The sequence below is a fragment of the Dipodomys merriami genome, unplaced genomic scaffold, assembly GCF_024711535.1.
Source record: "Dipodomys merriami isolate MVZ:Mamm:240054 unplaced genomic scaffold, mDipMer1.0.p SCAF_3, whole genome shotgun sequence".
Classification (NCBI taxonomy): domain Eukaryota; kingdom Metazoa; phylum Chordata; class Mammalia; order Rodentia; family Heteromyidae; genus Dipodomys; species Dipodomys merriami.
This window is the reverse complement of record NW_027204492.1, coordinates 81921245-81948442: the sequence shown is the minus strand read 5'-3', so window position 1 is coordinate 81948442 and position 27198 is coordinate 81921245. Positions and strand designations below refer to the sequence as shown.

At 40.2% G+C, this 27198-nt stretch overlaps 1 protein-coding gene across 3 annotated transcripts in view; it reads right to left on the bottom strand.

The window, feature by feature from the left end:
• The window catches only part of Wnk3 (WNK lysine deficient protein kinase 3), a 150433-nt gene that overhangs the window by 21186 nt on the left and 102049 nt on the right, over positions 1 to 27198 (bottom strand). For 2 of the 3 annotated variants that reach the window (XM_070040399.1, XM_070040400.1), the window contains exons 17-21: positions 25818 to 26761; positions 16180 to 16411; positions 15661 to 15791; positions 14417 to 15039; positions 7394 to 7605 (exon numbers count right to left, since the gene is read on the bottom strand). In XM_070040399.1, the coding sequence (XP_069896500.1) occupies positions 7394 to 7605; positions 14417 to 15039; positions 15661 to 15791; positions 16180 to 16411; positions 25818 to 26761 (2142 nt within the window). The remainder of the gene's footprint in view (positions 1 to 7393; positions 7606 to 14416; positions 15040 to 15660; positions 15792 to 16179; positions 16412 to 25817; positions 26762 to 27198) is intronic. The other variant, XM_070040401.1, reaches the window with a different exon arrangement.

Here is a 27198-nt window from a genome sequence, read left to right as displayed (position 1 = left end):
GCCAGAGTGCCACATGTGCCTTTTCTTTTCTTTTTCTTTCTTTCCTTTTAAAAAATTAATTGGAGGGGCTGGGAAGGTAGCTCAGTGGTAGAGCGCTTGCCTTGCATGCATGAGGCCCTGGGTTCGATTCCTCAGCACCACATAAGCAAAAAGAAAAAAGCCGGAAGTGGCACTGTGGCTCAAGTGGTAGAGCGCTAGCCTTGAGCTGAAGAGCTGAGGGACAGTGCCTAGGCCCAGAGTTCAGGGCCCACAACCGGACCAAAAAAAAATTAATTGGAGATAAGAGTATTATGGACTTTTGTGAGACTTTTATCTCCAATTAACCACCAGAAAACCAGAAGTGGTGCTGTGGCTCAAGTGGTAGAACACTGGCCTTGAGTTAAAGAGCTCAGGGACAGTGCCCAGTAACAGAGTTCAAGCCCCATGACTGACAAAAAAAAGTCACGGACTTTCCTGCCTGGGCTGACTTTGAACTACAATCCTCAATGCTCAGCCTCCTGAGTACCTAGGATTACAGGCATGAGCCACTGGTGCCCAACTAAGCTGGCTTTTCTTTGCAATCTTCCTGTTTTGCTGGTATTTTGAATAAATCATTTTCCTTGTTGCAACAGCTTTACTGGGATCCTTTCAAGAGGCAAGTTAGAAGAATTGGGTTCAGTAACATTAAAAAATCAAAATACAAAGTTTAATGGGAAAGAGATTTGAAAAAGGAAAAATGGGTAACTCATGGGAACATGCAGAAGAAATACATATTTTCAGCACTCATTCTGATAACTAGTTTAATGCCTGGAATTGATATGAAGAACACCACAAAATTTGAATTTCCATTGAACCAATTTTAGAAAATATTTGATGATTTCTGTGTTTATTCAGAATAGAAAACTGGGTGCTGGTGACTCATACCTTTAATCCTAGCTACTCAGGAGGCTGAGATCTGAGGACTGAGGTTGGAAGTCAGCCTGGGAAGGAAAGTCTAGGAGACTCTTATCTCCAGTTAACCACCAAAACTCCAGATCTGAAGCTGTGGCTCAAGTTCTAGAGTGCTAGCCTTGAGCAAAAATGTAAAAAGACAACACCCATGTCCTGAGTTCAAACCCTATTAATACCACACATGCTTTCCCCACACAAAGAATGGAACATATCCTTTTTTTTGTCAATATATCCTTTTTTGGCTTGAACTCTGGGCCTGGGCGCTGTCCCTCAGCTCTTCAGCTTCAGGCAAGTGCTTTACCTCTTGAGGTTTTCGGGTGGTTTACTGGACTTTCTTGCCCAGGCTGGCTTTGAACTGCGATCCTCAAATCTCAGCCTCCTAATTAACTAGAATTATAGGTGGGAGCCACCAGCTGGCAAACATATCTTTATTAATTCACATGACTGTCTAGAGTCCTGAAAAGTTTTGAGTCAACATGGTTTGATCTTTTACATTTTTGGGAGTCATATAGCATAATGAAATTATTTTTAAAAATCAGATAAATATTAGAGTAATTGATAAATAATAGATCATTATTAAGCAGAATTTTTTTCTTTCAATTCCATATTTCTGATTACTTTTCATATCAACTTTATGGCAAAATTTAGTTTCATTGACAAAGTATTTCAAATAGCTATTTTAGAAATCTGATTATAATAGGATTCTACATGGAATAAATAATTAAGGAAATTTAATTCTAGTCCAGAACAAGAAGTATTAAGAATAATAGATATTTCTATGAGCTAGATAGTGATACACTTGAATTGGAAATCACCAAAATATCCTTCTGTTTTCTAGTTATCAAACAAAACATAAACATGTTTTTTCATTTTACATTTGGTGGAAGGGAAAGAACTTTTTTAAGTGGAATTATATTAGATCCTTTTACTTGCCCCTGATTGAATTTAAGATAGTTCTCTATATTCTTGTTTATGAAACAAATTCTATACATTGAAGTCTATACTATTACATACAAATTTTATTCAAATTCTATACTAAAAATGAAAAATGAAAAATTTCCTAGTTAAATAAAACACCTTGAAATTAATCACTATTTGACCTACCTCATAAGAAATACTAAAGAGAACCCTTTTGAATAAAATAAAAAAGATGTAAGACAAAAAAAGTCCACATTGAAGAAATAAAGCACACTGTGGAAGAAAACTGAATCAGTAAACACAATATTTGGCATAAATATACTTTGTGTTTATAAAAGTTTTCTTCCTATTGGTTTCAAAGATGAGTAGAAAATATTAATTTATGAAACTATGTTGATGGACTTATAAAAATGTAATGCATATAACATCAGTACAAAGAAAGTGGGAGGGAACTCAAATAGAGATAAGTTTTGTATACCATTGAAATTAAATTAGTGTTAATCTGAACTAGATTGTTCTAAATTAAGAAGCTAATTTTAGGCTAGGTCTGGTGTCGTACAACTGCAACTCAGCTACTCATAAGGTGAGGATTGGGAGGACTGAATTTTGGGGCAAAATGTTTGGAACCCCCTTTCAACCAATAAGACAGGTATGGTGGTGAGCACCTGAAATTCCAGTTATGCAGGAAACATAGACAGGAGGATTGTAGTCAAAGGCCACCCCTAGGCAAATGTGACCCTATCTAAAGTATAACTAAAGTAAAATAAGTGCTGGGCTTGTCCAAATGGTAGACCACCTGAATAATAAGTGTAACATTCTGAGTTAAAATCCTAATACTGAGTTCAAACCCTAAAAAAAAATATATATATATATATATATATAATTTTTAATTATAATACCCATGACTACCAAAATAACCAAAAATCAAAATAAATAAAACAAACAAATAAATTAAAACTCATACTAGAAAATATAAAAAATATATAGAAAGGAAGGCAAAAATCAAGGAAGAGAACAAAGTCAAATGACATATGAAAACCCAAAAGCATAACAACAAACATATTCTACCTTTTTAAAATTATATTACATCAAAATGGTTTTTAGAGCCCAAGTAGAAGATAGAGATTGATAGAATAGGTTTCTTTTTTTAAAAAATGGGCTAACTATATAATATCCCTCATTAAGAATAATTGGATTAAAAAACACAAATCTGGCCAGGTGCTGGTGGCTCATACTTTTAATCCTAGCTATTCAGGAGGCTGAGCTCTGAGGATCTCAGTTTGAAGCCAGTCTGGGCAGGAAAGTCCTTGAGACTATCTCCAATTAACCAGCAAAAAGCTAGAAGTGGAGCTGTGGCTCAAAGTGGTACTGTGATAGCCTTGAGCACAAAAGCTCAGGGACAGAGAGAGCCCAGGCTCTGAGTTCAAGATGACTGACAAAAAAGAATGGGGGGCTGGGAATGTGGCTTAGTGGTAGAGTGCTTGCCTAGCATGCATGAAGCCCTGGGTTGGATTCCTCAGTACCGCATAAACAGAAAGAGTCAGAAGTGGCGCTGTGGCTCATATTGTAGAGTAGCCTTTAGCAAAAAAGAAGCTCAGGGACAGTGCCGAGGCCCTGAGTTCAAGTCTTAGGACAGACAAAAAAAGAATGGAAAACAGTATAGTGTATAAGCAGTAAATGAAAGAGAGGTGGGCTTGGCACCAGTGGCTCATGCCTATAATCTTAACTACTCAGGACTCTGAGATGTAATAATCGAGGTTCTAAGACACCCTGAACATACACATCTGAGAGACTGTTTTTTGTGTTTTTTTTGGTCGATCGTGGGGCCGGAAATCTGGGCCTGGGGGCTGTCCCTCAGCTCTTCAACTTAAGGCAAGTGTTCTACCACTTGAGCCACAGTGCCACTTCCAGCTTTTTCTGCTTATGTGGTGCTGAGGAATCGAACCTAGGGCCTCATTCATGCAAGGCAAGCACTCTACCAGTGAGCTACCTTCCAGCCCCCTGAGAGACTCTTACTTCCAATTGTCCAGCAAATAGCTAGAAGTGGAGGTCTAGCCTTGAGCAAAAGAGCTACGAAAGAGTAGGAGGCTCTGAGTTAAACCCCCAGTGTCATCATGAAATAAATAAAAGTAAGGTAGATTGCCTATAATAATATCAGAAACACACAATAATATCAAGACTGCAAGCAATTATAAATACGGGCAACTAACAACTGAGTTACAAAATATGTGAAGTAAAAATTAACAGAACTGAATGGAGCAACATATTAATTCAACAATCGTTGGAGACTACCATAATCTACTTCTTTTGCCAGTTCTGGGGCTTGACCTCTGAGTCTGGGCACTGTCTCTGAGCTTCTTTTGCTCAAGGATAGTGGTCTACCACTTGAGCCACAGTACCACTTCCATCTTTTTCGGAGTAATTTATTGCCTAGGCTGCCTTCAAACTGCTATCCTGAGATCTCAGCATCCTGAATGATCTGAGTAGCTAGAATTATAGGCATGAGCCAATGGCACCTGGCTTTATAAGGTACTTTCAATGACTGAAAAAAAAACCTATGTTGGTGAACACAAAACATAAATATAAACAAGCCTTTTGGTTGGGTTAGGGATATATCTCAGTGGTAAGGCCTAGGATGTGCAATGCCTTGAGTTCCAGCCCCAGTATCACCAAAACAAAACAAAAAAAATTTCTTTCTTTTTTTTTTTTGGGTCCGGTCGTGGGGCCTGAACTCTGGGCCTAGGCACTGTCCCTCAGCTCTTCAGCTCAAGGCTAGCGCTCTACCACTTGAGCCACAGCGCCACTTCCGGCTTTTTTCTTTTTGCTTATGTGGTGCTGAGGAATTGAACCCAGGGCCTCTGGCATGCAAGGCAAGCGCTTTACCACTGAGCTACCTTCCCAGCCCCAAAACAAAAGAATTTTCTAAGTTCTTTTTTTTTGGGGGGGGGGGGTCCGGTCGTGGGGCCTGAACTCTGGGCCTGGGCGCTGTCCCTCAGCTCTTCAGCTCAAGGCTAGCGCTCTACCACTTGAGCCATAGTGCCACTTCTTGCTTTTTTCTTTTTGCTTATGTGGTGCTGAGGAATTGAACCCAGGGCCTCAGGCATGCAAGGCAAGTGCTCTACCACTGAGCCACCCCAAAATTTTCTAAGTTCTATAGCCTGTGATCCCATTACTCAGGAGACTGAGACATGAGGATCACTTGAGCACAAGAGTTTTAAGGCCAGACTAGAAAACATAGAAAGGCTTTATTTAAAAATAAATAAACAAGCCATTTGGGGACCACACATAATACAATGAAGATCTTAGGTATTCAATTAAATCCTCACAGTTTCTTTCAATTCAAATATACCCTTATCTCTGACTTTAGGAAGATCAAAGTACAGGTTTTTGGTTTGCTGAGACAAGGTCCCCCTGTGGAACTCAGGCTAGCCTTGAACTTGCCACACATCTGCTGCAGCCTCCTCAATGCAGAGAATGCAGGAGTCAACCACCACATATGACTAGCTTGTATTTTTTTGTTGTTGTTGTTGGTTGTGGGGCTTGATCTCTGGACCTGGGCACTGTTCCTGAGCTCTTCAGCTCAAGGCTAGCACTCTACCATTTGAGCCACAGTGCCACTGGATCCAATGTTATCTTCCTTGCTTAAAGTTAGTTGGTGAAGCTGGGCACCTGTGGCTCATGCCTGTAATCCTAGCTACTCAGGAGACTGAGATCTGAGGATCATGGTTCAAAGACAGCCCAAGGAGGAAAGTCCGTGGGACTCTTATCTCCAATAAACCACTAGAAAACCAGAAGTGGCGCTCAAGCAGTAGAGCGCTCGCCTTGAGCTGAAGAGCTGAGGGATAGCGCCCAAGCCCAGAGTTCAAGCCCCATGAGAGACCAAAAAAAAAAAAAAAAGTTAGTTGATGAGCTATTTAAATTCTACCTGCACTCTTAATTCTCCTTTACTATATAACTGTTCTACATATTTGCTCTTTAAGGAGCCATTACATTGCCCACTACAAGTTTTATTGAGATTTCACACATGTCTTAGAGTGTACCCTCAACCTAACCTGATTGAATATGGAACCAAAGAATTTTTTTTTTTTGGTCGGTCGTGGGGCTTGAACTCTGGGCCTGGGCGCTGTCCCTCAGCTCTTCAGCTCAAGGCCAGCGCTCTACCACTTGAGCTACAGCGCCACTTCCGGTTTTCTGGTGGTTTATTGGAGATAGGAGTCTCACGGTCTCTCTTGCCCGGGCTGGCTTTGAACCTCCATCCTCACTTCTCAGCCTCCCGAGTAGCTAGGATTACAGGCGTGAGCCACCAGCGCCCGGCTGTAACCAAAGAAATTTAACCTATTTTTTTTTTTTTTTGTCCCTGAGATCTTCAGCTCAAGGTGAGCATTCTACCATTTGAGCCACAGTGCCACTTCTGGTTTTCTGGCAGTTAATTGGAGATAAAAGTCTCATGGGCTTTCCTGCCTGGGCTAGCTTTGAACTTTGATCCTCAGATCTCAGCCTCCTAAGTAGCTAGGATTACAGGCGAGAGAAATTGACTAAGTATATACTGACCCTTCCCTTTTTCAAGTAACATACTTTTAGCCAGTACTGGGGTTTGATCTCAGGACCTTGCACTTATTTGACTTGCTTGATCAATTAGTGCTCTACCAGTTGAGCCCTGCTTCCAACCCAGCTTTTTGCTGGTTATTTTGGAAATAAAGTCTCTTAGATTTTTATGCCCAGGCTAGCTTCAAACTATAGTCTTCCAAGTCAGCCTCATGAATACCTAAAATTATAGGTATAAGACACTTTACCCAGCTACTAATATTCTCTCTTTCTTTCTTTCTTTCTTTCTTTCTTTCTTTCTTTCTTTCTTTCTTTCTTTCTTTCTTTCTTTCTTTCTTTCTTTCTATGTGGTACTGAGGAATCAAACCCAGGGTTTCACGCATGCTAGGCAAGCATTCTACCACTAAGCTACATTTCCAGATAATACCAATGATCTCTTTTTTTCAGATAGCATGAGAATATTTGATGTGTGTGGCATTAAGAATCAAATCAGTGGCTTTATGCATGTAAAACAAGCATTCTACCACTGAACCTCACCTCAATATTTTAACGTTTATCTTTGTTATCAGTATACTTTCAATGTTAGAACAGCAATTGTCACTGACTGGTAAGATTTCCAAAACAATTCTGGGAAATTATATTGGTCTTCTAGTTTACCCAATGAAAAGATAAAACAAATTCAGCTGTTCTCCAAAAATCAATCTGTTATTTTCATTGTTATTTCATAAAACAACATTTATCATCAAAAGAATAGAAAAAACATTTTAGAACAATGTGTACTTCTCTAAATCACTTTAGTCTAACAAAAACCAAATTATATTATCATTGTATTTCTAATTTTGCTAACCTTTGCCTAATGAATTTTTAGACAGTCTGTACTGCAGTTTAGGCTGGCCCTGAATTTGTGATCCCCCTGCCTCCAGGTCTCCAGTGATGAGTTCAGAGGCATGTCCCTGGCTCTGACAGATTTTTTTAAAAATTACTTTTATGATTGAGTTACCTTTTGTAACCATGCTATTGTCCGTATGTGTCAAGGACTGGGGACGGCTGCGAAGTTTACTTTTGAAAGATCTTGGCCGGCGTGGTGATGTAGGTGGCAAAGGAATCTCTGAAGACTGGGCTTTGTTATCTTTAATGGATCGCAGGCGTTCATAGAGCTCCTGCAGCTCTTTATTCTGCTGGGTTTGCAGATTTACCACCTCCTGAATGTGTCTGGATGAAAAATTATACAAAAAACATTTCAATGACCATGGTCTTATAATGTTGAATCTAGAAACTATGCTAGTACAAGACAGTTTAACAAGAAATTGAGGCTAAGAAAAGTGAAATTACAGAATATTTTCACAATTTTAGAATCAGAAATACCTTCCTAAGCAAGACATTAAACAAAGCAGTCATAGAAATATATGAACAAACTAATAAGGACAAATCTCTAAAATTTCAATATAGTGACACAGACAACTATAGCATATTTTTTTTGCCAGTCCTGGGCTTGAATTCTGGGCCTTGGTGCTGTCCCTCAACTCTAACTCAAGGCTAGTGCTCTACCACTTGAGCCACAGCACCACTTCCATTTTCTGAGTGGTTTATTGGAGATAAGAGTCTCACAGACTTTCTGGAGATAAGAGTCTCACAGACTTTCTTGCCCAGGCTGGCTTTGAACTATGATCCTCAGATCTCAGCCTCCTGAATAACTAGGATTATGGGTGTAAACCACCAGCAACTGGCAGAAAGCAATATTTTCAAGATATTGCAATGAGCTAAGGAAGTTTCAAGTGGTATAGAGCTGGCCTTGAGTGAAAAAGCCAAGCAAAGTAGCTCTGAGTTCAAGCTTGGGTCCATGTGTAAGCTTATGACTTTGTGTGTAAACACACCTATGCAAAGGGTTAATAAGGTCATAAAACTCAATAAGAAATTAAGAAACAACATAAAAAATGGGTAATGCCAGTCCAGCAGGAAAGTCTGTGAGACTTTTTTTTTTTTTTACTGGTACTAGGACTTGATTTACCTGATTGTTTTTGTTTTTTGTTTAGTTCATGGGGCTTGAACTAGGGTCTGGGCACTGTCTCTAAGCTCCTTTTGATCAAGGCCAGCATTCTATCACTTGTGCTACAGTACTACTTCTGTTTTTTTCTGTGATTATTCAGATATAAGAGTCTCACAGACTTTCCTGCCTAGGCTGGCTTTGAACCATGATCCTCAGATCTCAGCATCCTGAGTAGCTAGGATTACAGGTATAAGCCACCAGTGCCCGGTCTATGAGACTTTTATCTGCAATTAAACACCAAAAAGACAGAAGTGGAGTTGTAGCTCAAGTGGTAGAACACCACCTATGAACAAAAAATGAAGAAACAGTGCTTAGGGGCCCTGAATTCAAGCCCCAAACCAATACACACACATATAGAGCAAAGAATCTGAAAAGATAATTCCAAAGAAGAAAAAATGCAAAATTTAAATAGTAACAAATATAAGATGATACATAATCTCAAAATTAAGCAGATGAACAAAATTAAATTAAAGAACTTGAGGGGCAACACCACACTTGACAATACTTTTGCCTCAGGTTTCCCAAATGGCTGGTATGTGCTACCATACCCAACTAATAAAACTAAAAAAATAAATTCAATTTATTAGCATAAAATGAAAATCTTGGTAATATCCATTCAAGAACTATTAAGATGTGGGTAAATAAGCCCCCTTGTATATTTACTTGGAGTATAAAGTGGTATAGCTACAATGTGTTATTACAATGTTAACTATCAATTCAACTCAGCAATTGCACTTGTATATACCCTACAGAAGTAATCATATAAAGACGTAAAATTAGGAAAATGTTTAATTTAGTTTTGTCTTAAAAGCAAATTATGGGGAAGTGGCTCTGTGGATCAAATGGTAGAGTGCTTGCCGTGAGCTGAAGAACTGAAGTGACAGCACCCAGACCCAAAGTTCAAGCCCCATGACTGAACCCCCCTACCAAAATAAAGCAAATTATGGGGGAAATTTAAATGTCTATGGAGAGAATAAATACTGAAATAGCATGCAGACACTATTTTATCCAAATTTTTTTTTTTAATTTTGGCTAGTCCTGGGGCCTAAACTCAGGGCCTGGGCACTATCCTTGAACTTCTTTTGCTCAAGGCTACCACTCTACCACTTGAGCCACAGCACCACTCCTGCCCTTTTCTGTTTATGTGGTTCTGAGGAATTGAACCCAGGGCTTCACACATGCTAGGCAAGCACTCTACCACTAAGCCACATTCCCACGCCTTATCCAAATTTCTTTTTTTTTTTTCTTCTTTTTTTTTTTGCTTATGTGGTGCTGAGGAATCGAACCCAGGGCCTCATGCATGCAAGGCAAGTGCTCTACCACTGAGCCACCTTCCCAGCCCCTATCCAAATTTCTATAGGCAACAATGTTTTAAAAAGTCAGGAACTAGAGGGCATGGTTCAAGCTGTAGAGCACCAGTTGCAAATGAAAAAAATTGTAAAATAACATGTATATGATAAACCTGCTTTTGTAAAACACAAAAAAACGTGTTTATAACCATCTGGCACCAAGAAATATACCAAATGGTTCCCAGAAATTTCCTCTAAGAGGTAAGACACTATTTTGATTGCTTTTTCTCTACTATTTGAGTATGTTTCCATGCATCAATTTTGGTGTGAATCCTCACTACTAGAGTTTATTCAAGATAAAAATTCAGCTCACTTTTGTTGTTTTATAGGATTCTAGGCCTTGAAAACACCATCCTGGTGTCTAAAAGTTACTATCAAAAGAACATTGAAGCTGGGAGCTTGTGGCTCACATATGTAATCTTAACTACTTAGGAGGCTGAGATCTGTAGATCAAGATTCAAAGCCAGTCGAGGTAGGAAATTCCAAGAGATTCTGATCTCCAATTAACCACCAAAATGTTGAGAGTGGAGGTGTAACTCAAGTATTATAGTGCTAGCCCTAAGCATAAAAGCTAAGGGATAACATCCAGGCCTTGAGTTCAAATCCTAGTACTGTCACAAAAAAGAATAGTTTTTTGTGGCATTATTGGGGCTTGAACTCAGGACGTTGTACTCTCCCACGTGAGTTAAGCCTTCAGCTCTTTTCACATTATTTTTCAAACAGGGTCTTATATTTATGTCCAAGATGACCTGGATCATGGTCCTATTTATGTTTCTCATACAGCTGGGATGACAGGCATATGCCACCATGAACAAAATTTTATTTAGGGTGAAGGTCCAGTAATATTTTTGACCAAGCTGGCCTTGAACCATGATCCTCTTGATGTCAGCCTCCTGAGTAGCTAGATAGATCTAGGCATAGGCCACCACACTTGGGAAGAGTATATTTTTTGGGTATTGGTCCTAGGGTGTGAGCCCAAGTGCTATCTCTGAGCTGCTTTTACTCAAGGCAAGCACTCTACCACTTGAACCACGGTGTCACTTCCAGCTTTTTCTGTTTATGTGGTACTGAGGAATTGAACCCAGGGTTTCATGCATGCTAAGCAAGGACTCTACCATTAAGCTACAGTCCTAGACCTCTGAACTTTTTTTTTTTTTGGTTGGTCGTGGGGCTTCATCTCTGGGCTTGAGCAGTCCCTAAGCTCTTCAACACAATGCTAGCCCTCTATCACTTGAGCCACAGTGCCACTTCCGGTTTTCTGGTGGTTAATTGGAGATAAGAGTCTCATGGACTTTCCTGCCTGGGCTGGCTTTGAACTACAATCCTCAGATCTCAGCCTCCTGAGAAGCTAGGATTGCAGGTGTGAGCCACTGGTGCCCAGCCCTCTGAGCTTTTTTACTCAAGTCTAACTCTCTACTACTTGAGCCACACAGCTCCTTCCCATCTTTTTTGGTGATTCATTGCAGTAAGAGTCTCATGGATTTTCCTGCCTGTGCTGGCTTTGAACCATGATTCTCAGATGTCTGCCTCCTGAGTAGCTAGGATTACAGGCCTGAGCCATTGATGCCCAGAGAATAGAATATTGTTTTAATTGTTATTATAAAGGTGATGTATAGAGGGGTTGCAGTTACATAAGTCAGGTAATGACTTTTTTTGAACAATGTTACTCCTTCCCTTGCAATAGAATATTCTTAAATACCCCTCCAGGTCTTGGTTTCTATGAGGTTATGAGAGAGAATCCAGGTCTCAAATTCAAAATCAAGTGCTCATACTCATTACTGACGACTACAAAAGCTAACAGCCTTTTGGGACTGGTTTAAAATATGTATTAAGGGGCTGGGAAGGTGGTTCAGTGGTAGAGTGCTTGCCTTGCATGCATGAGGCCGTGGGTTCGATTCCTCAGCACCACATAAGCAGAAAAAGCAGGAAGTGGTGCTGTGGCCCAAGTGGTAGAGCACTAAGCCTTGAGCTGAAGAGCTGAGGGGCAGTGTCTAGGCCCAGAGTTCAGGCCCCACAATTAACAAAAAAAAAATTAAGGGCTGGGAAGGTGGCTCAGTGGTAGAGCGCTTGCCTTGCATGCATGAGGCCCTGGGTTCGATTCCTCAGCACCACATAAGCAAAAAGAAAAAAAAGCCAGAAGTGGCGCTGTAGCTCAAGTGGTAGAGCGCTAGCCTTGAGCTGAAGAGCTGAGGGACAGCGCCCAGGCCCAGAGTTCAGGCTCCACGACCGGACCCAAAAAAAAAAAAAATTAAGTCCTAACACTGAGGCAGTACAATCACAAGTTTGAAGCCCACCTAGGTTACATGATAAGACTGGGTTGCAAAAAAATATTGATTAACTACTCAGGAGGCTGAGATCTGAGGATCATGGTTTGAAGCCAGCCCAGGCAGGAAAAGTCTGTGAGACTCTTATCTCCATTTTAACCACCGAAAGCCAGAAGTAGAGCTGTGGTTCATGTGGTAGAGTGGTAGCATTGCGGAAAAGAATAAGAAAAGCACAGAACAGTGCCTAGACCCTGAGTTCAAGCCTCAAGACTGGCACAAAAATGACTAAATACAAAATACCACTCTACGTGACAAAATATATTGGTAAAGTAGTAGTCAAGGGAAACACTATAGAACTGCAAAATAGAAAAATGGGGCTCTTGAGCCTGCTAGCTTGATCCTATAATTTCCCTTGATGATATATTTCATTTTCACTTTTTCGTTCTCTCTCTTTCTTAGTGATAAAATAAGTATATAGTATGTTACTATTTATAGGGGAACAAATAACATACACATGTATTTGTAATACATAGACTTTTGTGAATATACTAGAAACAGTATTATTTGCTTCTACTAAACTAACTGTGGGGTACAGGTTCAGTGGCAGGAAGGAGGCTAAACTAATCTTTTTGTATCTTTTGAAGTTGAGCCATGTTAATAGGATTAGAGAATTCATCAACTTAACACCAAGTTCTTAAAAATTTGACTAAATACAAAATACTACTCTGCATGACAAAATATATGACTACAGTATCCTTAAACAAAGTTAATAAACTTCACCAGCAAAAATACTGACTAGCTGAAACTTAGATGAATGTTTGCCTTTTTTTTTTTAACTAAATAGTACTCTTAATTGAAAAAAAAAAAACTTAGCTGGTTGCCAGTGGATAGCCTGGCTCCAGTGCCTCACACCTGTGATCCTAGTTACTCAGGAGGCTAAGACCTGAAGATAGTAGTTTGAAAGCAAGAAAGTCTGGGAGACTCTCTTATCTAATTAACTATCAAAACAGCCAGAAATGCTGCTGTGGCTAAACTGGTAGAGCTAGCCTTGAGCAAAAAAAGCTCTGGGATAGCACCCAGGCCCTGAATTCAATCCCCAGTACCAACACACACACAAAAAAACAGTTGGTCTCATTCACCAAATAACAAGCTTGATCTTAGAAGGGTCTTACCTTTTCTTAAAGATGAACCACTATCTGACTATATGAATTAGATGTTTACTTATTACATTGCATTACAAGGGGGCTAGGAATGTGGCATATTGGTAGAGTGCTTGGCTAGCATGCATGAAGCCCTGGGTTCAGTTCCTCAGTACCACATACACAGAAAAAGCCAGAAGTAGGGTTCCAGCCTTGAGCAAAAAGAAGTCAGGGACAGGGCCCAGGCCCTGAAGGCAAAAAAAAAAAAAAAAAAAAGCATACTGAGAATAGTTATAAAATCTTTTTTTTTTTTTTTTTTTGGGTCCGGTCGTGGGCCTGAACTCTGCCACTTGAGCCACAGCACCACTTCTGGCTTTTTTCTTTTTGCTTATGTGGTGCTGAGGAATCGAACCCAGGGCCTCAGGCATGCTCTTACCACTGAGCCAACTTCCCAGCCCTAGTTATAAAATCTTAATCTAAAAGTTCTAAAGGATTGAAAATTCAGGATTGAAAAATTCAGCAAGAAGAATAATTAAAAGCACACTAGAAAATAAGGTGGAGCCTGTGGCTCACGCGTGTAATCCTAGCTACTCAAGAAGTTGAGATCTGAGGAAAGTCCATGAGACTCTTATCTTCAATTAACCACAAGAAAGTTGGAAGTGGTGCTGTGGCTCAAGTGGTACAGCAGTAGCCTTGGCATTGATAGTGCCCAGACCCTGAGTTCAAGCCTCATGAACAACAAAGAAAAACACCAACATACTAGTAAATAATCAATTATAATTAGTCTTCAAATTACAAATATATATATTAAAAAATTTTTTGGGGGGGTCTGGTCGTGGGGCCTGAACTCTGGGCCTGGGCGCTGTCCCTCAGCTCTTCAGCTCAAGGCTAGTGCTCTACCACTTGAACCACAGCGCCACTTCTGGCTTTTTTTCCCTGTTTATGTGGTGCTAAGGAATCGAACCCAGGGGCTCATGCATGCAAGGCAAGCGCTCTACCATTGAACCACCTTCCGGCCCTACAAAAATATTTTATACGTAAGGATTTTAAAATTCACAAATGTGAGACATTAACATTGTGGGTGGTTTTCTTTTTTTTTGTTGTTTTTTTTTTGGTGGGTGGTTTTCAATCATTAGAAACTTTTTTAATCATTAAAATATCAGCTATCAAGCATTATGTTCTATTATACAACCAGATTTGTGACAGAAGAGAAAGAGTTCTTACTTTTCTCGTAATTTTTGAAGCTCCACTTTCAAGTCCTCATCCTCTATTTCTGACTCATCATCACTGCTCATCGGGGATGATGGTGAATAGAAGAGTGAACTCTGTGTCTGAACATAAGTTTGGTCTTCATGGAGTGGTAAACACTGACTACTCTCTGAACTGGTTTTTGCCACTGATTTTCTATTGCCACCAAGAGTGGCTAAAAATTCACTATTAGAATGACACTGTTTCCCAGCAGTCAGGACCTCTTTTTCTATATGCAAAAGTTCAGATTCAGACTGCAGGTTGCTTCCTGTGCCTGATGTTTCTTCCAATTCCTTTGCTGAGGTCATTGTAGATACATTGGTCTCACAAGCTGTGCTGAAAGATAACAAGTTGTCACCTTGCTTGGGAATTCCTTTATCTTCTTTAAAAGTTTCATGAAGTGTCCGTAACCTCTGAGAAGAAAGTAAAGTTTGAGGATTGTGCGTGGCAGGTTCTACTTCTACCAACTGAGCTTTTGCAGCTTCAGTAAAGACTAGGGCTTCTTCACTAGATTGGTTTGTCATTTCCTTTAATGCTGGTCTGTGCTTTATTCCAAAAGATGTCACTTTTACTGGTTGCTGCTGAGGAACTGTAATCACCTGCGATATAAAAAGGTAAAAAGTGTCTGGCTCTACCTAACCAAGAAGCAAACCTCAATGAAGAAATTCAACATCAATACACAGCATAGACAAGTGGATGTTAGGTTGTGCTGATATTCCTAAAACATAGATTCAGTCTTTTAATTGGGTCCTTTGGATGAAAAGAGTTGGCTCCATACTGCTCAAATAAAATCTCATAATCAAAGTTGTGTCAAATAAAATCCCATCATTCTAATTGTAGAGATTATAAAAGACAAGAAATAAGATTGATTAAAAAGATGACCCTAGTGCCCACCAAAAACATGATGATTCATTTCAGTGCTCTCCTGAAGTCACTGAAATCCTCCTATTCTTTAGACTCATCTTTACTGATGGCCTCCAAAGATGAGGGGATATGTGGCAAGGTAAACAAATTAAATATGAAAGGATCTATAGTTATCATCATCTCCAGATCAACCTACAAATAAATGATACTACTTTATGTTTTTAACAGTGCCAGGGATGGAACCCAGGGCCTCATGGATAATAGTCAAGTGCTCTTCTACTGAGTTACATGTCTGACATTGATGTTTCTTTTTTAATAAGGCCCTTATAGATAAGGATTCAACCAAAGACACAAACCTGGAACCGACCCCGTTGAAATGATCCACTCATCACTTTACATCTACTCAGAGGCCTAGTATCAGCTGTGGACTCTCGTGTCAGAGGAATGGGATCAGGAGCAATTGTTGATCTTAAATCTTCTGCTTCCACTGGAAGTTTGGTCAAATTATAGGCAGAGAAGAGAAAATCGGTTTTGAGATTAAATATGTTTCCACAATCAAAAACGAAGTAGAACAAGCTTAACTCCTGCTAGATAATTCAAAGGTGTTAATGCAATAAGCAATATTATATAAGACCCTAACTCTAAATCAGACAATATAAGATTTATCCCAAGACTTAAGATCTATATGAAATGAGTAATTTGGAAAACTAAATTTATTACCAAAGGAAAAAAGAAGATGACAATGATATTAATGGGACAAGTCACATACATGGGCTACATGGAAAAAGTGACAAGATTTGTTTGTGTATGAACAAAAAAAAAGTAAATGAAAAATGATGTTACCTAGTCTATGTCCCTGACTGTAAGCACACTACCTTGACGGACTTTTGATCTCTTGAAAAAGCTGGTTGACTGCCGTAGCCTGTATGCCCAGCTTTTTAATTTGCGAGTCCAGGATTTCTTGCTAATAGGATTTTTGAGACTAGGACAAGTAAAGCTTAGGCCAAAATATCCACCTCCTGTCTGCAGATGAATGGCTCCACCGGTTGACACAGCAGCAGGATAGGCCTCAGGATCCCCTGGAAGTGAAGCATCTGGGGACATCTCCTAATTGAGACAAAAAAAAAAGAAGAGAAAAACTAAAGTGGTAATAATTTAGGTAAGGTTGACAATTCTTTTAGTACACACAGCCCCTACAATAGTTTATTATGTGAATGAATCATTAATCAGAAATAGACGTACAGTTGCATTAACAGTACTACATCATATTGGAATTTTGGATTTTTCCATTTCTTTAAAAATATTTTTTTGGGGGCTGGGATGGTAGCTCAGTGGCAGAGTGCTTGCCTTGCATGCATGAGGCCCTGAGTTCGATTCCTCAGCACCACATAAGCAGAAAAAGCCAGATGTGGCACTGTGGTTGAGCTGAAGAGCTGAGGGACAGTGCCCAGGCCCAGAGTTCAGGCCCATGACCAACAAAAATTAAAAAAAATATTATTTGGTTTTGGATGAATAAATGACTATATTGATATTACATGTCATTTTTTTCATGTCATCTTTGAGTACTATTTTTTTTTTTTTGGTCTAGTCGTAGGACCTGAACTCGGCCTGGGCACTGTCCCTCAGCTCTTCAGCTCAAGGCTAGCGCTCTACCACTTGAGCCACAGCGACACTTCCGGCTTTATTTTTCTTTTTGCTTATGTGGTGCTGAGGAATCGAACCCAGGGCCTCATGCATGTAAGGCAAGCGTTCTACCACTGAGCCACCTTCCCAGCCCTCATGTCATCTTTGAAAACTGAAAGCTACAATAAAAATAACTCTCTTTACATTTATCAATTAACTTAAAAAGTTTACTGAAATCCCATGGGATTACAATGAACTGTCCATTATGCTACATAAGAAAATTATGCCTGACATATAGTAATCTGGAAAAACAAGGGTTTTTTTGTTTGTTTTGTCAGTAGTGGGGCTTGAACTCTGGGCCTGGGCACTGTCCCTCAGCTCTTAAGCTCAAGGCTAGTGCTCTACCACTTGAGTCACAGCACCACTTTTGGCTTTTTCCGATTATGTGGTGCTGAGGAATCGAACTCAGGGCCTCATGCATGTGAGGCAAGCACTCTACCACTGAGCCACCTTCCCAGCCCAAAATAAGGTATTTTAAGGAGTTAAATGAGAGAAAAGTATTAGGAAATAAAATTTTTTACATAGAAATTTACATTATAATGAATAATTACTTAATCATGCTCTAAAATTTTTTTCATCAGGCCACACTAGCTAGAAAAACACTCTTTGCTTCTTGTCCTCTACAATGTCCCCTAAATAAAATGCAGAATTAGAAACTGTTATATCTAATTGAAAGCTTTAAAGACATATATAGGGGCTGGTGGCATGTCTCAAGTGCTATAAGGTCTGCCTAGCTAGGAAACCCCTATACTTCCAAAAACAAGGAAAGATAAATCCTCTCTAATAATTAATCCAAAAGTTTTATTTTTTGGTGGGGGGTCCGGTCTGGGGCCTGAACTCTGCCTGGGCGCTGTCCCTCAGCTCTTCAGCTCAAGGCTAGCGCTCTGCCACTTGAGCCACAGCGCCACTTCTGGCTTTTTTTTTCCTTTTTGCTTATGTGGTGCTGAGGAATCGAACCCAGGGCCTTAGGCATGCAAGGCAAGCGCTCTACCACTGAGCCACCTTCCCAGCCCTTAATCCAAAAGCTAATACACAGAATCACAAACACCCTGGGAAACAATAGAATGGTCATTACTAATCAAAATGGTTAAAAGCACAAAGAATGGGATTTAGCATTTGTCTGGCCTACTGTCTTGGGTAAACATTGTTAGCATTTAGGGCAGAACAGAAGTTATCAAAATAAAAGTATGGTTGGGTAGCAGTGGCTTACACCTGTAATTCTAGGTACTCTGGATGCTGAGATCTGAGAATCAAGGTTTGAAGCCAGCCAAGGTAGAAAAGTTCATGAAACTGCATCTCCAATTAACCAGCAAAATGCCAGAATGGAGGCACATCTGATGTGATAATATTTCATCTGTGAGCAAGAAAGCCATGTGATAGGCTCGATAACACCAAGTTCAAGTCCTAGTAATAGTACAAAAAAAGTAAAATCTGGAGCACTCAGCTTTTAGTTTCTAAAGTCCTATTCTGTATTAATAAATATACTACTTCAATGAGATAAAAAGAAGTATCTCAATAATATTACAATTTAAATTGATCCAGGGATTTAAAATATGTAGTAAATAGTCAGAATGGCATATTAAAGTTACATCTTTCTTTTTTTGTGTTTTTTGTTGGTCATGGGGCTTGAAATCTGGGCCTGGGTGCTGTCCCTGAGCTCTTCAGCTCAAGGCGAGCGCTCTACCACTTGAATCACAGCACCACTTCCGGTTTTCTGGTAGTTAATTGGAGGTAAGAGTCTTGGGGCCTTTCCTGCCTGGGCTGGCTTTGAACCGTGATCCTCAAATCTCAGCTTCTTGAGTAGCTAGGATTACAGGTATGAGCCACCAGTGTCTGGCAGTTGTAGCTTTCTTATTAATCCACATCCTTAGACACAATAGAAAATATTTAGACATAATTATATATGATTGAAGGAATAAAAAGTAGACCATGACATATGTAGATTCTGTTATTTATTTATTTATTTATTATTGGTTGTGGGGCCTGAACTCTGGGCCCGGGCGCTGTCCCTCAGCTCTTCAGCTCAAGGCTAGAGCTCTACCACTTGAGCCACAGCGCTACTTCTGGCTTTTTCTGCTTATGTGGTGCTGAGGAATCGAACCCAGGGCCTCATGCATGCAAGGCAAACACTCTACCACTGAGTTACCTTCCTAACCCTAGAAACACTACAAACAGCAGCCAAGTAACTCTCTTCATCCCCAACAAGAGTATAAAGAATGGTTCAAGGCCAAGAGACAGGGCAGTGAAGGAAGGGAAAAACATCCAAAAGAATGGTGAGGGCTGGGAAGGTGGCTCAGTGGTACAATGCTTGCCTTGCATGCTTGAGGGCCTGGGTTCGATTCTTCAGCACCACATAAGCAAAAAGAAAAGAGCCGGAAGTGGCGCTGTGGCTCAAGTGGTAGAGCGCTAGCCTTGAGCTGAAGAGCTGAGGGACAGCGCCCAGGCCCAGAGTTCAGGCCCATGACTGGACCCCCAAAAAAAGAAAAAAAAAGAATGGTAAGCCCTCCTGACTTTACGACTTAACTACTGAGCCATCCTCCAGACACATTAGGGAAATGTTGCAATATACAGTTCCAGAAAGCATGTTCCATGCCTTTCTCACAATAATGAAAGGGAGGCTACATTAATTACATATTGCCCTTATAGACAGATGAACAAAGAATCTTACTAGGGAATAAAAAGGGAACATACTCTAAAATGCACCAAACATGTGTAGAAACCCAACAATGTAAGATCTTCTAGCCAGGTGCCAGTGACTCACGCCTGTTAATCCTAGTTATTCAGGAGGTTGAGATCTGAGGAGAGAGATTTGAAACCTTCTCAGGCAGACAAATCTGAGACACTTATCTCCAATTAACCAGTAGAAAACTGGAAGTGGAGGTATGGCTCAGGTGGTAGAGCACCAGCCTTAAGCAAAAAAGCTAAAGATTGGAAGGCCCTGAGTCCAAGCCCCCATATTGACACAAAAAAAGAGAAAGGAGCTGAGTGCTAGTAGCTCATGCTTATAATCCTAGCTACTCAGGAGGCTGAGATCTGAGGATCACAGTTCAAAGCCAGCCCAGGCAGAAAAGCCTGTGAGACTCATCTCCATCCAACTAACCGTCAGAAAACTGGAAGTGGAGCTGTGGCCCAAAGCAGTGGAGTGCTAGCCTTGAGCACATGAGCAAAGGAACAGAGCCTAGGCCCAGAGTTCAAGCCCACAACAATAAAGAAAAAGGAAAAAGAAAAAGGCATACTTAAATAACAGAAATAGCCAAGGACGTAGCATTAGTAATACAGAGAAAGATATCAGGCACTATAAATAAACATTTTTCTCAACAATAGATTTCATATAGAATTGTGGTCTTTTAAGATTATAATGGGAGGGGCTGGAAAGGTAGCTTAATGGTAGAGTGCTTGCCTTGCATGCATGAGGCCCTGGGTTTGATTCCTCCAGCACTACATAAGCAGAGAAGCTGGAAGTGGCGCTGTGGCTCAAGTGGTAGAGCGCTAGCCTTGAGCTGAAGAACTGAGGGACAGCGCCCAGGCCTAGAGTTCAGGCCCCACAACAGACACAAAAAAGATTATAATGGTAGCAGAAAAATTCCTGTTGACTAGTATTTTGACCGTACCCTTTCCTACTTTTAGGTGCACAAATAGAGTTGCCTATAGATTTTAGACAGTGGCATGCTATATAGATTTGTAGCCTAGGAACAATAAGTTATATCAGACAGCCTTACTGTATATTGTGATACCATCTAGATTTGTTCAAGCATCCTCTATGATGTCCAGAAAATAAAAAGTTTAACAATAATCAAAATATATCTCCATTGTTGACACTGCATCATAAGATAACAAATGAACTAAAGTTAATATAAATTTTAAAAATAATTATTTATGTAAAAGTGACTGAATAGGAGCTTGCAAATACAATATAAACTGAGCCATTCAGCTGGGCACCAGTGGCTTACACCTGTAATCCTAGCTACTCAGTAAGCTGATGTCTGAGGATTGTGATTCAAAGCCAGCCTAGGCAGGAAAGTCCATAGGATTCTTATTTCCAATTAACCATCAAAAATTTTTGGGAACTGGAGCTGTGGCTCAAGGAATAGAGCACTAACCTAGAGCAAAAAAGCTCAGGGACAGTACCTAGGCCTTGAGTTCAAGTCCCAGGACTGGCATAAAAAACATATTCAATTTTCCCTGTATAAAAGTTTCAGAAGGATAAAGAGGTGAAAATGATTATATGGAAAAATTAAAAGATAAGAAAAATAGGAAATGAATTAAGACTATGCCTAGTTACAGATAACCAAGTAGTTTATATAGCGAATATCGAACAATAAAAACTATTAGTGATAAACTCAGGAAAACTGAAGAACAGCCAGACACTAATGGCTTACAACTGTATTCCTAGCTACTCAGGAGGCTGAGATCTGAGGATTATGCTTTGATGCCAGCCTGGACAGGAAAGTCCATGAGATGACCTATAATAAACTATCAAAAAGCTGGAGTGGAATTATAGCTAAAGTGGTAGAATGCTAGCCTTGATCGAAAGAAGCTCAGAAACAGCACCCAGACCCTGAATTCAAGCCCAAGCACTGGCACCAAAAATCCCTGAAGAACTGAACCACAGCCCATACAAATCAGTTTGAGTGGGTTGGAAATATGGCTCAGTGGTAGAGTGCTTGCCTAGCATGCATGAAGCCCTGGGTTTGATTCCTCAGTACCACATAAATAGAAAAAAGCCTGAAGTAGGGCTGTGGGTCAAGTGGTAGAGTGCTAGCCTTGAGCAAAAGAAGCTCAGAAGCAGTGCCCAGGCCCTGAGTTCAAGCGCCATGACAGGCAAAAAAAAAAATCAGTTTGATTTCTTGTCTTTTTCTTCCCCTAGTCTGACACCAGGACTCAACTAGGTACCTGCCAGTCTGACACCAGGACTCAACTGGGTACCTGATACTTCTGCTCATTGACTAGTGCTACCAAGTTTTATTTTTCTGTACTAGCCATGAGAAACCAAAATTGTAATTTGAATGTCTATATCAAACTTTGTTGAAATTTAATTCTCCTTGTGAAGTACTGAGAAGGAGAAACAGGTAGAACCTTTAAGAGATGATTAGATCATGAGGGCTCCACTGTACTGAATAGATTAATGCATTTATGGACAAATGGATTAGAGAACTGATCGGTCATCATAAGAATAGCTTTCTTCTAAAAGCTTTTTTCTCACTAGGTGTGGTAGTACCTACCTGTGACCCCAGTAATTGGTAGACAAAAGTTGAAAGTTATATAGGGAAGACAAATAGGGAAAATAAAAATAATTTCTTTATCCTCTATAGCAACTAGCCAATAGGTACTACATACAGATTACTAAATCAAGAAATGGACTAGTTAATATATTACTGACAAGTTACTAGTAGCAATGACTGCAAAATTTAGAACCAGAACCTTAACAGTGTTTAGAGTGGGAGGGAGTAACGTAACAGCTACTTTAAATTTGTTCTCATTCTGCATTGGTTTTAAGCATATATACTGGTTCTAAAATTTCAATTTTTGATTATCTAGTCAGAGAATAATAATATAGGTGTCAAATAAAGTGAATAGATACCCATTAATTATTTTTTGATACCCATTAATTATTAGAAAAAACAGAATAGCATACGTATTTAAAGAAGTATATTAGATAACTATAACATGAATCAAGCCGGGTGCTGGTGGCTCATGCCTGTAATCCTAGCTACTAAGAAGGCTGAGATCTGAGGATAGCAGTTCAAAGCAAGCCTGGGCAAGAAAGTCCCTGAGACTATTACCTCCAATTAACCATCAGAAAACTGGAAGTGGTGCTGTGGCTCAAGTGGCAGAGTGCTAGCCTTGAGCTGAAGATCTCAGGGACAACACCCAGGACCCAGAGTTCAATCCCCATGACCAACAACAACAAAAATAACATGAATTGATTTCTATATAAAAATATACAAAGAATTATGCTGATGCATACAATATTAAAATGAAAACTACATCTAGATATATTTAGCAAAATGTCTTTAAGTTTAGGGATATTATATTTTTCAATTTATACACAAGTATATATTCTTTCCACAATAACAAGGACAAAGAAATACAGTGGTGAACATTTTAAAAGATGTCCATAACTTGAGGGTATAGGTGAGATAGGGAAAGATGAAGAACAATGGAAGGGGTGACACTGATCAAGATGCATTGTACTCATGATCTGATTTGTGGAATTATAACCCCTTTGTAGCCAGGTGCCCAGTGGCTCATGCCTGTAATCTTAGCTACTCAGGAGGCTGAGATCTGAGGATCGCGGTTCAAAGCCAGCCCAGACAGGAAAGTCCGTGAGACTCATCTCCAATAAACTACCAGAAAACCAGAAGTGGTGCTGTAGCTCAAGTGGTAGAGCATTAGCCTTGAGCTGAAGAGCACAGGGACAGTGCCCAAGCCCAGAGTTCAAACCCCACAACCAACCAAAAAAACCCAAAACCCTTTGTAAACTACTAAAATAACAAATAGAAAAAGATGTCCATGACATACTGTAAAAAGAATAACTTGAAGACCAATATGCATATAGTACAATTTTTTTTTTTGTCAGTTGTAGGGCTTGAACTCTGGGCCTGGGTGCTGTCCCTTAGCTCTTCAGCTCAAGGCGAGCGCTCTACCACTTGAGCCACAGCTCCACTTCCATCAGTTTGTGACTTTTTTTGTCTGTGTGAGGCTTGAACTCTGGGCCTGGGTGCTGTCCCTTAGCTCTTCAGCTCAAGGTGAGCGCTCTACCGCTTGAACCAAGCACCATTTCCAGTTTTCTAGTGATTTATTAGAGATAAGAGTCTCATGGACTTTCCTGCTAGGGCTGGCTTTGAACCGTGATCCTCAGATCTCAGTCTCCTGAGTAGCTAGGATTACAGGCGTGAGCCACCGGTGCCCAGCTTTAGCACAATTTTTTGAAATGAAGATTGCGCTATGTATGGAAATAGATCTATATAAGCTTAACAAAAATCTAGATGCAGTGGTTCACATGTAGAATCCCAGCTACTTGGGAGGTAATCAGAAGGATCACATCTTGAGGCCAGTCCAACAAAAAAGTTAATAAAACCTAATCTTAATCAGTAATCCTAATGTGGTCATGCATATGTGTCATCACAGATAAACAAAAAGCCATAGGTAAGAGGATCATAATCTGACCTGCTCAGGCAAAAATGTGAAGCGCTACCTGAAAAATTGAATCTAAAGCAATAGAGGGTAAAGGTGAGGCTCAAGTGGTAGAGTGCCGACCTAGTGAGTTAGTGGCCTTGAGTTCAAACTCCAGTACTGTACTCCCCAAAAGAAATGTCAAGAAGGATTAAGCATCAAATTACTAGAGGTTATACTTATAATTTGAAGAGATAGAAAAGGGAAATTGTTTTGAAGGATTGCTTAGTAGTAGAATGCTTGCATGAGACATGGAGTTCAATCCTCAGCAAGAAAAATAAGAAAGAGAGCTGGGAAGGTAGCTTAGTGGTATAGTGCTTGACTAGCATGCGTGAAGTCTTGGGTTTGATTCCTCAGCACCACATAAACAGAAAAAGCCGGAAGTGGTGCTGTGGCTCAAGTGGTACAGTACTAGCCTTGAGCAAAAAAAGCTCAGGGACAGTGCCTAGAGCCCTCAGTTCAAGCCCCAGGACTGGCAATAAAATAAAAATTAAAAAAGGGAGATTAAGGTACATACATTATAGGGGAAGGGGAGAAAAGGGAGAACATCCCTAATTTGAATATCTAGAATCTGAAACTAACATAATGGCACAAGTAGAAAATTCCACATATGGCCTCAAGTAATGTGGTTGCAATTAAAACCTAAGTTCACTAAAAACATAAACTGCCCCTCGGGCTCTCTGCATAAGTCAATAAAACATAAAAGAATTTTATGTTTAGATTTGAGTCCAGTCCATAAGATATCTCATTATGTATTTACAAATATTCTAAAATTTGAAAGGCTCCACAATTCAAAACACTTCTAATCTCAAGGACTTCAGAGAAGGGGCTGAGAAGGTGGCTCAGTGGTAGAGCGCTTGCCTTGTATGCATGAGGCCCTGGGTTTGATTCCTCAGCACCACATAAGCAAAAAGAAAGAAAAAGCCTGAAGTGGCACTGTGGCTCAAGTGGTAGAGCACTAGCCTTGAGCTGAAGAGCTGAGGGACAGCGCCCAGGCCCAGAGTTCAGGCCCCACAACCGGACCCCCCCCCCAAAAAAAAAGGACTTCAGAGAAATAGATATTAAGATTTAAATTTTCAGGTAGCGCTTCACATTTTTGCCTGAGCAGGCCTCAGATTATGATCCTCCTACTTATGGCCTCTTCTTTATCTGTGACTTGCATTATCTGTGGGGAGGGGGGGGGAAGTCATAGGACTATATATGATTTTTACTTTCTTTTTGTTGAAGTAAGTTAAATTCCCCAAGATATGATTAAATTAGTACTATAAAATATTCATGAAGAAACAGTTTCCTCTTAAATAGAAATCTATCTATCCCCTATACAATCTATAAATCAATTTCTTTTCTGTTATTAATACAAATAGAATCCAGGTGCTGGTGGCTCATGCCTATAATCCTATATCTACTCAGGAGGCTAAGATCTGAGGATTGTGGTTTGAAGCCAGCCCAGGCAGAAAAGTCTGTGAGTTTCTTATCTCCAATAAACCACCCAGAAGTGGTGCTGTGGCTCAAGTGGTAGAACCTAAGCCTTGAGCTGGAGAGCTGAGGGACAGTGCCTACACCCAGAGTTCAAGCCCCATGACCAACCAAAAAAAAAAGGTATTTCCTTAAAAATCTTAAGTGGAGAATAAGGATAAAAAAGAATGATACTTACATGTAAACACAATTCACTTGGTACAGAAGTAATCACATTCAGGTCCCTTTTGAACACTGATATATTAGCAGGCTGACTTGCAGCCGCATTGGACAGAATCTTAGGGACTGTCTGTTGCAAGACAGGGGATTGTGCAGGGCTATCTTGAATTCCACAATGACTGATAGCAATGACTTCTGGCATTGGACAAGATAGTGTTTCTTCAGCAGAGGAAGAAAATGGAGAGTCGATGCTTTGGGTATCCTTCTGACTCTCTGGATAGACACTAGAGATGCTGTGCTCCTGATAGAGCAAGTTTCTTAATTTTTCATCCAGTGTTTTGATTCGGTTGTCTGCAAACTCCATTTTTGGAGGTCTTTCCCCATCTGATTCCAGGACAGCAGTGGGTAGAAGAGTAGTTGGTTCAAGGCCAGGGGTCTGAGTGGGAATGACAGCCTTAGGAGAACTTGTATCAATGTTCACTGTTGCTTCTCCTTCTTGGGAAATAAACTCTGCATCCATAGTTGGCTGCTGTACTGATAAGGACTGAGGTGTTCGATCAGACACAAATGCCAAAGTTGGAAGAGTATTACCAGCAACCGGAGTTGATTCACCAGGATGAGACATGAGCACATCAGGCTGGTTGGCAGTTGGTTGACATGGACACACAGGTATGAACATGCCTGCTTGGCTGATGAGTCCCTTACATTCAAGTGGAACTGCACACACCGAAGTAGCAGAATAATTGGGACTACTAGGAGTTGGTGCTATTATCTGCCTGTTATCTTCTCCTGGGTAAAGCATAGATGGCTGCTCAATTTCGACACTAGCACATTCAGAAATCTTACCATCAACCACATCCTTGTGATGTAAATTGGAGGTGAAAATTGCATGCTGGAATGAATGACTTTCTGTAGAGTACAGTGTATCCTTTGATATTTCCTTATTACTTGTGTTTCTTGAACCTGGAATAATAACAAAGGAATAGAATAGGTAAGTATGTACTGATGAATGAAATGGACTAGTCCCCAAACTAAAAAAGACAGGGAAAGCTAGATATAAATAAAAGTCAGTATGAGAATATACTTATAAATAAGACTCAAAACATCACAGTAAGCTGGGCACTGGGACTCACACCTTTAATCCTAGCTACTCAGGAGGGCTGAGCACTGAATATCACAGTTCGAAGCCAGCCCCGGTAGAAAAGTCCCTGTGAGACTCTTATCTCCAATTAACTACTCAAAAACTGGAAGTGGCACTGTGGCTCAAAGTGGTAGAGCACTAGCCTTGCGCAAAAGAACTCCAGAACAGTGCCCAGGCCCTGCATTCAAGCCCCACAACTAACCAAAAACAAAAACAAAACAACAAAAAGGTGGGGGGGGGAGAGATAGGAAGGGATGGG